The 12,735-nt window shown below is 47.6% G+C and overlaps 1 protein-coding gene across 2 annotated transcripts in view; it reads left to right on the top strand.

Annotated features, from left to right (window-relative positions):
• The window catches only part of LOC142257597 (uncharacterized), a 1,260,196-nt gene that overhangs the window by 1,158,063 nt on the left and 89,398 nt on the right, over window positions 1–12,735 (top strand). For both annotated transcript variants that reach the window (XM_075329744.1, XM_075329737.1), the window contains exon 13: window positions 10,407–10,484. In XM_075329744.1, coding sequence (XP_075185859.1) covers window positions 10,407–10,484 — 78 coding nt within the window. The remainder of the gene's footprint in view (window positions 1–10,406; window positions 10,485–12,735) is intronic.

Genomic DNA, 12,735 nt, shown 5'->3' with positions numbered 1-12,735 from the left:
ATACACTCACACATCCGATCGCATACACTCACACATCCGATCGCATACACTCACACATCCGATCGCATACACTCACACATCCGATCGCATACACTCACACATCCGATCGCATACACTCACACATCCGATCGCATACACTCACACATCCGATCGCATACACTCACACATCCGATCGCATACACTCACACATCCGATCGCATACACTCACACATCCGATCGCATACACTCACACATCCGATCGCATACACTCACACATCCGATCGCATACACTCACACATCCGATCGCATACACTCACACATCCGATCGCATACACTCACACATCCGATCGCATACACTCACACATTCGATCGCATACACTCACACATTCGATCGCATACACTCACACATTCGATTGCATACACTCACACATTCGATTGCATACACTCACACATTCGATTGCATACACTCACACATCCGATCGCATACACTCACACATCCGATTGCATACACTCACACACTCACGATATCGCACTTACCTGTACAATCGCGCGCACACACTCACAACATCCGGAGATATCACATGCTTCCCATGTGATCCTCTCGCAGGTCCTGGAAGCTCACTGCACAGCATCGCAAGCGCTGACACACACTCACAATCACCCCTGATGGGGCAGCGGGCAGAGCGGGGACTTGGGAGAACGGAGGGAGGGTGTTGTCATTGGAGACGGTAACGGCGGGGGGGAGGGGTGGCGTCAGTAGCTGGGGCAGACCAGGGGCTGGGGAGAACGGAGGGATGGGAGGTCATCGGAGACAGTAACGAGGGGAGGGGAGGCGGCCCGTACTCACACATCCCGGCGGGTGACAGGGGTAAAGTGGAGCAAACAGCACACGCTGTGAGCTCCACAATAATGGCGCTGAACTCCTCCCTCTGTTGTGTTCTGGACAGCCCAGGGGGCGCATCCAGGTCACAGCAGACGCCCACTGTAACGTATGGCATGGGGTCGGACCCCGACTATCAGAGTCTATGCACAGGGGCTGCCATAAAGGAAGGAGTTACTGTCGTTACACACACGGCAAATCCAGCATGGCAGCCTCCAGTAAAATAAGAATTACATAAAAACTAAATAAACTGCGATTTTCATTTTGTATTAGAAATACTTGATTTCATAATCACTATTTTTAATACAAAAATAAAAAACCGCGATACCTTCCCTTTAATTTGCTTTGTCAGGTTAGTCAGAGCTTCTTTACAAAAAGACTCCACTGCAAAAACGTCCTTTAAATTTGGGTTTTCTGTAGCCTCCTCTGCACTATGTGCTTTCTCCATCTCTCCTGTATTATCTTGCTGCTCTTCACCATCCCCCATCTCATCAGAGCTGTCATGGTCTTCCCCCTCCTCTCCTTTCTCATTTCTGTTATCTATATGCTGAAGGGATTTCTCTGGAGTCCAGGCAAACTTCTCCAGCCTTGCTAAGGGGTGCTTCACACACAGCGAGCTCGCTGCCGAGATCGCTGCTGAGTCACGCTTTTTGTGACGCAGCAGTGACCTCATTAGCGATCTCGCTGTGTGTGACACTGAGCAGCGATCTGGCCCCTGCTGCGAGATCGCTGCTCGTTACACACAGCCCTGGTTCGTTTTCTTCAAAGCCGCTCTCCTGCTGTGACACACAGATCGCTGTGTGTGACAGCAAGAGAGCGACAAATGAAGCAAGCAGGGAGCAGGAGCCGGCGTCTGACAGCTGAGGTAAGCTGTATCCAAGATAAACATCGGGTAACCAAGGTGGTTACCCGATATTTACCTTAGTTACCAGCCTCTGCAGCTCTCACGCTGCCTGTGCTGCCGGCTCCGGCTCTCTGCACATGTAGCTGCTGTACACATCGGGTTAATTAACACGATGTGTACAGCAGCTAGGAGAGCAAGGAGCCAGCGCTAAGCAGTGTGCGCGGCTCCCTGCTCTCTGCACATGTAGCTGCATTACACATCGGGTTAATTAACCCGATGTGTACTGTAGCTAGGAGAGCAAGGAGCCAGCGCTCAGTGTGCGCGGCTCCCTGCTCCCTGCTCACACTGGTAACTAATGTAAACATCGGGTAACCATACCCGATGTTTACCTTAGTTACCAGTCTCCGCAGCTTCCAGACGGCGGCTCCGTGCAAGCGCAGCGTCGCTTGCACGTCGCTGCTGGCTGGGGGCTGTTCACTGGTCGCTGGTGAGATCTGCCTGTTTGACAGCTCACCAGCGACCATGTAGCGATGCAGCAGCGATCCTGACCAGGTCAGATCGCTGGTCGGATCGCTGCTGCATCGCTAAGTGTGAAGGTACCCTAAGACCTGCATTCTTTGTTGACAGGCTGCATTAGCTTTCTCAGTGTCCTCCCTTATCATGGCACCATCTTGAGAGCTGGGGACTTTCCCGCCTCCATTATCTTTTTCCCTGCGACGGACCATGGCACCTCTCTGCATCCACCAGACTCACCCCAGACAAGTGCTCACCACCTTATCACTGCCTCAGCCTGCTGTCAGGACGATAACAGCGGTGTTCAGGTATTTATCATGGGTGTTTGCAGGAGAGCTCCACAGACACGTCTCCTCACATTGCCGTCCAGGCCACGCCCCCCGATGAGTGATTTGTACAGAGGGAGAATGATGTTTTCATCTCGTGCCCCCAGACCTTTTCTAATGCATCCCATCACCCTATTTGCTTTGGTGGCAGCTGCCTGACACTGGGCACTCCAATTTAGCTTCTTATTGACTAAGTCTTTTTCCATGTCTGATTTCCCCAGCAGTTTTCCATTTAGTAAGTAATCATAGCATCTGTTTCTCCTTCACATGTGCATAACCTTACACTTATCTGTGTTAAACCTCATTTGCCATTTTTCTGCCCAATTCTCCAATTTACTCAAATCCATCTGTAGTTACAAACTGTCCTCCTTTGTGTTAACTACCTTACATAGTTTTGTATTATCTGCTAATACTGATATTTTACTCGGTAAACCATCCACCAGATCATTAATAAATATATTAAATAGTAGAGGTCCCAGTACAGACCCCTGTGGTACCCCACTAGTAACCCTGGCCCAATCTGAGTATGCGCCATTAATAACCACTCTTTGTTTTCTATCACTAAGCCAGCTACCTACCCATCTACACACATTTTCCCCGAGCCCAAGCTTTCTCATTTTACTTATCAATCTTTTATGTGGGACAGTGTCAAATGCTTTACCGAAGTCGAGATAAATGACATCCAATGATTCTCCTCGGTCCATGTGAGAGCTTACATCCTCATAGAAGTTGATCAGGTCAGTCTGACAGGAGCGATAAAAAACGTATGCAAAGGATGCGGTGTTTTCGCCGCATCCTTTGCATAGGTTGCACAGCCGGATTGAGCCACACCGCTCAAATTGGATGTGTGAAAGCAGCCTTAGGCAGGTCATACTTAATGGAGCGTTTACATGATCACTCTGCATTTCCCGTGGCATATGCTTTTCCTGTGTGAACACAGTTGAGAAAAAAGTATTTAAAACATTTGCTTTTCCCACATCGCTCTCTATGATTTTACCCTCATTGTTCTTTACGGCTGTGTGCACACGTTGCGTTTTTTACCGCGGAAACGCTGCGTTTTGAACCGCAGCGTTTCAGTGGCAAATTGCATGCGTTCAGCTTTCCCAGCAAAGTGTATGGGAAAGCTGAAAAATCAGTGCACACGCTGCGTTTCTTTCCGCAGCGTTTTGGATGCCAAAAATCGGTGCGGAAAGAAAAGCAGCATGTCACTTCTTTTGTGCGTTGTGGCTGCGTTCTCTCCCCCATTGAAATCAATGATGTGGGGTCAGAACGCAGCTACGCCGCAGTGAGCTGCTTTTTTGTTGCGGTCCGCGGCCTTTGTCGGCACGCCAGAACGCAGGCATTTACCTGGAAGTGAGGTCAAGAGGTTTCCTGTTGACCTCACTTCCTGGCAAAGCCCCCGGTGTCGCCAAAGTGCCCGCCCCGACCCCCGACCCCCCTCCCGAAAATCCAACATGGCCGCGCGCACAGTAGCGCATCGGCCGCCCTGCTCCTATGATTTCTGTCGCATGTGCAATAACACATGCGACAGAAAAATGCCCCCCAGGCCCTGCCCGTTCACCCCAATTACCCCCGGTGTCATACATACCTGTCCGGTCGCAGCGCTGATCCCCCGCGGCCCCCTCCTCCTTCACAGCAGACGCCGGCCGGTCACATGTGCAGAGCAGCTGACAGCCAGCACTGTGTTCAGTGTGAGCTGTGCTGGCTGCTCGGCAGTCTGCAGCTGTGACCCGGGGAGAGTGGGTGCAGATTTTTGCACCCACTCTCCTCAAATGGAGGGTCTGCCCTCCTAGAAAATGGGGGATACGTTCCCTGAACGTGTCCCCCATATTCTAGAAGGTCCAGAGCCGACGTGGGACATCCAAATGGATTTCTGCGGACCCATTTTTTTTATTAAATTGGAGAACAAGGGAATGATTTGGGGAGTGTTTTTTTCTAATAAAAAATTTTTTGTTGTCTTTTTTTGCTTTTGTTTACTGTCAATTAGTTATGTCGGGTGTCTGATAGACGCCGTGACATCACTAATTGCTGGGCTTGATGCCAGGTGACATTACACATCTGGTATCAACCCCATTTATTACCCCGTTAGCCAACGCACCAGGGCGCGGGATGAGTTGGGGCGAAGCGCCAGGATTGGCGCATCTAATGGATGCGCCACTTCTGGGGCGGCTGTGGCCTGCTATTTTTAGGCTGGGAAGAGTCCAATAACCATGGCTCTTCCCACCCTGAGAATACCAGACCCCAGCTGTCAGCTTCACCTTGGCTGGTGATCTAATTTGGGGGGACCCCATGTTATTTTTTTTTTATTATTTTTATTTATAAATAAAAAAAAAAAACCTGGGGAGCCCTCCAAATTGATCACCAGACAAGATGAAGCTGCCAGCTGTGGTTTGCAGGCAACAGCTGTCTGCTTTACCCTGACTGGCTATCAAAAATAGGGGGGACCCCACGCCATTTTTTTTTTTTTTGTTTTTGTGATAAAAACTAGGCTAGGCACCCTTTAGTGCCACATGAAAGGTACTAAAGGTGCCAGCTTAGAATATGCAGGGGGGGGTGGGACGTTGTATATATATTTGACCTCCATTGACGCTTTTTAGGCTGGATGCCCACAATCGGGGTTTGCAGCGTTTTGGGCGCAGATTGTTTTCCCTGCGTCCATGACGCTGCGTTGTGCAGTAGAAGCACAGTGGAAGGATTTTTAGAAATCTCATGCCCACTGTGCTTCTTTTCTCCGCAGCATAAACCGACCGGTGGCGCAGCTTCCCGAGCCTCAGCATGTCAATTTATGCTGCGGAGACGAGAGTGTTCTCTGCAGGTAGCATAGAGCTCCACAGCAGCCTGAACCCAAATCGTGGGCATGGCCAGCTGCGTTCTCCCGTGGACAACACTCACATCTCTGCAGGAGGCTGACACTGTGTACTGGACGCCATGTCGCTGGATCATGGCCACATAGCCTTAGGCCTGTTTCACACGTCAGTGATTCTGGTACGTTTGTGCTTTTTTTTAAACGTACCAGAATCACTGACATACGCAGACCCATTCTAATGAATGGGTCTGCTCACACATCAGTGATTTTTCACTGCACGTGTCTCCGTGCGGCGTACCCGCGTGTGCGTGATAGCCGCACGGAGACATGTCCATTTTTTTCTGGCATCACTGATGTTCCACAGACCACGCAGTGGTGTGGTCTGTGAAACACGTGCCAGAAAAAAAGTGCTTGTAAAATAAAAATCATTTTTACTCACCCGGCGTCCAGCGATGTCCTCTGCAGCCCGTTCTCCCTGCTGCTCCTGAGCCGGGTCATTATTGTCGCGCATATTCATGATGTGCGACACAGCCGACCCGGAAGCAGCTGCTGCGGGGGTCAGCGCCAGCCGGATGCTGCACCGCGTGAGCGATCAGCACCATGGAGAGCGGGAGCGGGCACAGGTGAGTTAATCTCTAAGTGCAATCACGGGCCACGGAGAACGGAGCCCGGATTGCACTTAGACAACCCATGTGTGCCGTGAATCACGGCACACGGAGGGACATGTGCATGTTTTACACGCCAGTGAAAAACGTCACTGTTTTTCACTGACGTGTGAAACGGGCCTAAAAGTGAGAATATTGTTGCTACAGCAACATTTTGGGTGAAGTAGCTGTGGATTCAAAATGCTTAATATACTCCTGAATAAAATCCTTGAGGGGTGCAGATTTCAAAATGGGGTCACTTGTGGGGGTTTTCTGACGTATAGGTACCCAAGGGGCTCTGCTAATGTGACATGGTGCGCGAAGTTTATTTCAACTTTTCCAAAATTCAAATGGTGCTCCTTCCATTCCAAGCCCTCCCATTTATCTAAACAGAATGTGGAGAAGGAAATGACATCACAGGTTTTTTTTTCCAAAGGTCTGTGTTCAACCAACTTTATTAACACTGACAAGTCTTAAAAAACGCACCTAAAAAAACGCATGAAAAACGCATGAAAAAAGCATGAACAACGCATGAAAAACACATGCGTTTTCGATGCCTTTTTCTCAAAAAAGCATTGTTTACAATTCTCCCCTCTGCCAGAGGGTGCGTTTTTTTTTCCGCGCTGAAAAAAAAGCAACGTGTGAACATACCCTAAAGGGCCGACATCATCAATTTTTATCTTTTTTCTGTTTATATAATTAAAGAATAGTTTGGGATTTGTTTTGCTTTCCTTAGCAATGAGTCTCTCAGTTTCTACTTTTGCTAAATGTATTTGTTTTTTTCGCTATATCTTTTTAATGCTTCGCTGCAGACTCCCAGAATCATGAAGGTGTTCATTGGCAAACTTCAGATGGGCCGGCTGCAAATGGGCCTTCAGACGGGTCAGCTGCACATGTGCCTTCTTGAGCAGTGGGGCTTTGCCGACACTGAAGGATTTTAAGCCATTATGGTGTAATGTGTTACCAATGGTTTTCTTGGTGACAGTGGTCCCAGCTGCCTTGAGATCATTAACAAGTTCCCCCATGTAGTTTTAGGCTGATCTCTCACCTTCCTCACGATCCTGGATACCCTATGAGGTGAGATTTTGCATGGAGCACCAGATCGATGTCAATTGACATTCATTTTGTATTTCTTCCATTTTTTTTTACTATTGCACCAAGTTGTCTCCTTCTCACCCAGCGTCTTACTTATGGTTTTGTAGCCCATTCCAGCCTTGTGCAGGGCTATGATCTTGTCCATGACATTCTTAGAAAGCTCTTTGGTCTTCCATGTTGTAAAGGTTAGGGTACCGTCACACTTTAGCGACGCTCCAGCGATCCCACCATTGATCTGACCTGGTCAGGATCGCTGGTGCGTCGCTACATGGCCGCTGGTGAGCTGTCAATCAGGCAGATCTCGCCAGTGACCAGCCACCAGCAACGCGTGGAAGCGATGCTGCGCTTGGTAACTAAGGTAAATATCGGGTAACCAAGCGCTTGGTTACCCGATATTTACCTTCGTTACCAGCACACACCGCTTAGTGCTGGCTCTCTGCACTCCTAGCCAGAGTACACATCGGGTTAGTAAGCAAACCGCTTTCCTTATTCACCCGATGTGTACTCCGGCTACGTGTGCAGGGAGCCGGCGTTGGCAGCCTGAGAGCGGCGGACGCTAGTAATCAAGGTAAATATCGGGTAACCAAGCAAAGCACTTCACTTGGTTACCCGATATTTACCTTGGTTACAGCTTACCGCAGGCTGCCATACGCCGGCTCCTGCTCCCTGCACATTCAGATCGTTGCTCTCTCGCTGTCAAACACGCCGATGTGTGCTTCACAGCAGGAGAGCAACGTCCAAAAAATGAACCAGAGCAGTGTGTAACGAGCAGCGATTTCATAGCAGGGCCAGGTCACTGCTCAATGTCACACACAGCGAGATCGCTAATGAGGTCACTGGTGCGTCACAAAAACCGTGACACAGCAGCGATCTCGCTAGCGATCTCGCTATGTGAGAAGTACCCCTTACAGTCTGACTGATTAATTGAGTTTGTGGACAGGAGTCTTTTATACGGGGGACAATGTAAGACAGCGTCTATAATGCAGGTAACAAGTTGATTAGGAGCTTCTTAGTGTCTGTAGGAGCCAGAAATGTTAATGGTTGGTAAGGGATCAAATACTAAGGGTATATGCGCATGCTGCGTTCTGTCAAGTGCAGAAATAAATGCACCCTCTGGCAGACTGGATAACTATAAACACTGCGTTTGACAAAAAAATGCATCCAAAACGCATGTATTTTGGATACATTTTGAATACATTTTGGATGCATTTTTGACAGTGCGTTCCCACTCGACTTTGCTACATGCCCATAGAGCATGACTGGCTGCGCGATCAGAATGAACTCGGATGAACTTCACCCGACTTCATTGTCATTGTGCAGCTCTGTCTGTGTGCTGCGGCCTGATTTGCGGTCACTGGTTAAGGACTCACTGGTGACCGCAATCCCCTGAGTGACTAAAGTGAGCCGTGGGATTAGCGGTGCCGTCACTCAGGTTACCCAGGTCAGCTGGAGTCCTCCACCCAAGACCGCAAATCACCTGAGTGAGGGCACCGCTGATCGCGAGGCTCACTTCAGTCACTCGGGCGACTTGCTGTCACAGTTGGAGGACTTCAGCTGTGCCCGCACGGGGGTAACCTAAGTGACGTCATCGCTGATAGCGCGACTCACTTCAGTTGCTCCATGGAGCTGACAGAGAGCGGTCGTGGTCTGTGGCTGCTCGCTGTCAGCTTCCGATGTACCAGAGCTGAAAGCGTCGTCGTACCTCGTGTGGATTACGTCGGATCTGGTTGGGTGTTTGGTGGGTAATGTGGTTAAATAGGGTGTTTTTTTGTTTGTTTTTTTCCTGTTATTCCAAATAAAGGCATTTTCGGTGTTTGTGTTTATTTTCTTTAACGTACAGATTAATCATTGGGGGTGTCTCATAGACGCCTGCCATGATTAATATAGGACTTATTAGCAGCTCTGGGCTTCCATTAGCTACTTATTACCCCATTTGCCACCGCACCAGGGCAATTTGGAATGAGCCAGGTAGAGTCCTGGGTCTGTCGCATCTAATGGATGCGGCGATTTCTGGCGACTACTGGCTGATATTTTTATGCTGGGGGGCTCCCCATAACGTGGAGCTCCCCATCCTGAGAATACCAGCCTTCAGCTGTGTGGTTTTATCTTGGCTGGTATCAAAAATGGGGGTACCGCACACCTTTTTTGTTTTAATTATTTATTTTAGTGCACTACCTAGACCCGCCCACCGGTGGCTGTGATTGGTTTCAGTGAGAAAGCTGTCACTCAGCGTGGGGGCTCGTCTGAATGCAACCAATCATAGGTGCTGGTGGGCGGGAGAAGCAGTGATGAATACGAGATGGAATAATGAGCGGCCGGCATTTTCAAAAGCAGGAGAAGACTCCAAAGCAGTGTGACAGCCGTGCAGCGCCGCGCCGATAATCGGTGAGTATGAGAGAGGGGGAGAGGGAGGGACCGACAGAGACCGAAAGACCTGCATTCTGTTTGTCAAAAAAGCATGCAGAGCGCAGCAAAAATACAGTGCAAGCGCAGTTTGGTTGTGTTTTCACACACCTCATTGATTTCAATGGGTGGAAAATGCAACCAAAACGCACAAAAGAAGGGTCATGCTGCTTTTTTTAATGCATCGATTTTTGTGAAATATTTGGCATCCAAAACGCTGCCTAAGGCCAGAATCACACTTGCTAGTGCATCGCGTGTAACTCGCGTGAGTCTCTCATGGTAGAACCCGGCATGGCCGCACACTATGCATACAGGAGCGTCTGAGCTGCATAGAGATACATGCAACCGACCCGCTCCTGTCAGGAGAGTGTGTGGCCAGGCCGGGTTCTACCATGAGAGACTCGCGCGAGTTACACGCGAGGCACTAGCAAGTGTGATTCTGGCCTAAAAAAGCAACGTGCGCATGGAATTTGCTGACTTCTCATAGACTTTGCTGGGGAAGCACAACGCATGCATTTTCACAATGACACGCTGCAGTTTTAAATGCAGCCAAAATGCAGGAAAAAATGCAATGTGCGCACACAGCCTTATTTCTCTCTGCAAAATGCAAATAATTTTATATAATTTATACAATGTGATTTTTCTGGATTTTATTTTGGATATTCTATCTCTCAATGGTAAAATTAACCTACCCTTAAAATTATAGACTGTTCATGTCTTTGTCAGTGAACAAACTTACACAATCAGCAAGGGGTCAAATACTTATTTCCCCCACTGTACTTCCCTTTATTCTCTTCAGTTGTTTTTTGTATTTTTTTTCCTTTTAGTTTTATTTCCTTATCATCTCATCTTCTATATAATAAAGGCTCAATTTTCTGTTGTTTTCTTTTCATTTTTCCTGATTGACCCAAAAAAGATGATTAAGGACAAATATAACATTATGGAGAAGATATTACACCTGAGTCTGGATATAATCTTCCATCTTACTGGAGAGGTGAGAGGTTCTGATGTCATCACATTACATCATTATCTATGGGAATAACAGAGGATATGACCGGGGAGGTGAGAGGCTCTGATGTCACCACATTACATCATTATCTATGGGGATAACAGAGGATATGACCGGGGAGGTGAGAGGTTCTGATGTCATCACATTACATCATTATCTATGGGAATAACAGAGGATATGACCGGGGAGGTGAGAGGTTCTGATGTCATCACATTACATCATTATCTATGGGAATAACAGAGGATATGACCGGGGAGGTGAGAGGCTCTGATGTCACCACATTACATCATTATCTATGGGGATAACAGAGGATATGACCGGGGAGGTGAGAGGTTCTGATGTCATCACATTACATCATTATCTATGGGAATAACAGAGGATATGACCGGGGAGGTGAGAGGCTCTGATGTCATCACATTACATCATTATCTATGGGGATAACTGAGGATATGACCGGGGAGGTGAGAGGCTCTGATGTCATCACATTACATCATTATCTATGGGAATAACAGAGGATATGACCGGGGAGGTGAGAGGCTCTGATGTCATCACATTACATCATTATCTATGGGGATAACAGAGGATATGACCGGGGAGGTGAGAGGCTCTGATGTCATCACATTACATCATTATCTATAGGAATAACAGAGGATATGACCAGGGAGGTGAGAGGCTCTGATGTCATCACATTACATCATTATCTATGGGAATAACAGAGGATATGACCGGGGAGGTGAGGGGTTCTGATGTCATCACATTACATCATTATCTATGGGAATAACAGAGGATATGACCGGGGAGGTGAGAGGCTCTGATGTCATCACATTACATCATTATCTATGGGAATAACAGAGGATATGACCGGGGAGGTGAGAGGTTCTGATGTCATCACATTACATCATTATCTATAGGAATAACAGAGGATATGACCAGGGAGGTGAGAGGCTCTGATGTCATCACATTACATCATTATCTATGGGGATAACAGAGGATATGACCGGGGAGGTGAGGGGTTCTGATGTCATCACATTACATCATTATCTATGGGGATAACAGAGGATATGACCGGGGAGGTGAGAGGTTCTGATGTCATCACATTACATCATTATCTATGCGATAACAGAGGATATGACCGGGGAGGTGAGAGGATCTGATGTCATCACATTACATCATTATCTATGGGAACAACAGAGGATATGACCGGGGAGATGAGAGGTTCTGATGTCATCACATTACATCATTATCTATGGGGATAACAGAGGATATGACCGGGGAAGTGAGAGGCTCTGATGTCATCACATTACATCATTATCTATGGGGATAACAGAGGATATGACCGGGGAGGTGAGAGGGTCTGATGTCACCACATTACATCATTATCTATGGGGATAACAGAGGATATGACCGGGGAGGTGAGAGGCTGTGACGTCATCACATTACATCATTATCTATGGGAATAACAGAGGATATGACCGGGGAGGTGAGAGGCTCTGATATCATCACATTACATCATTATCTATGGGAATAACAGAGGATATGACCGGGGAGGTGAGAGGCTCTGATGTCATCACATTACATCATTATCTATGGGGATAACAGAGGATATGACCGGGGAAGTGAGAGGCTCTGATGTCATCACATTACATCATTATCTATGGGGATAACAGAGGATATGACCGGGGAGGTGATGGACTCTGGAAATGTCTGTAGTGATATTATTTTTGTTTTTAAAATCAGATCTTTTTTATTAATTAAGAATCAGTACAGAGAGAATATATCACTTCTCATATGGCTAATAACGGGATACATCAAATAAGTATATGTTGTATATAAATCAGGTTCTTCCTCTGTATATACATAGAAACAGTAATAAGGTTTTCAAATCACAGTTATATTGTAGAAAATGAGCCTACAAACCGTGTGGCTCCGCAAGTAAACAAAAATTAAATTATGCAATAATGCCTCAGTCTGACGGAAAAGCTTCCTCCATCAGCCGTGTCGCTCCGCATCCTATTTCCATACCCGCTTGCCTCTCTCTCTCCATACAGTCATCAATCAAACTCTTCCGGCCCCCTCCCACAACGTTTCTTAGAAAAACTAGTTTTAGGGTTACTCTCCACCCATTCCATCACTGCAAGCACAACAGTAAGGCTATGTGTCCACGCTAGAATGTCCCTGCGGATTTTTTTGCCTGAAAATCCGCGACTTTCGCGGCAAATCCGCACCCGCGGATTTA

The sequence above is a fragment of the Anomaloglossus baeobatrachus genome, chromosome 1 (genome assembly GCF_048569485.1).
Source record: "Anomaloglossus baeobatrachus isolate aAnoBae1 chromosome 1, aAnoBae1.hap1, whole genome shotgun sequence".
Taxonomy (NCBI): domain Eukaryota; kingdom Metazoa; phylum Chordata; class Amphibia; order Anura; family Aromobatidae; genus Anomaloglossus; species Anomaloglossus baeobatrachus.
This window is presented reverse-complemented; position numbering and strand designations above follow the sequence as displayed.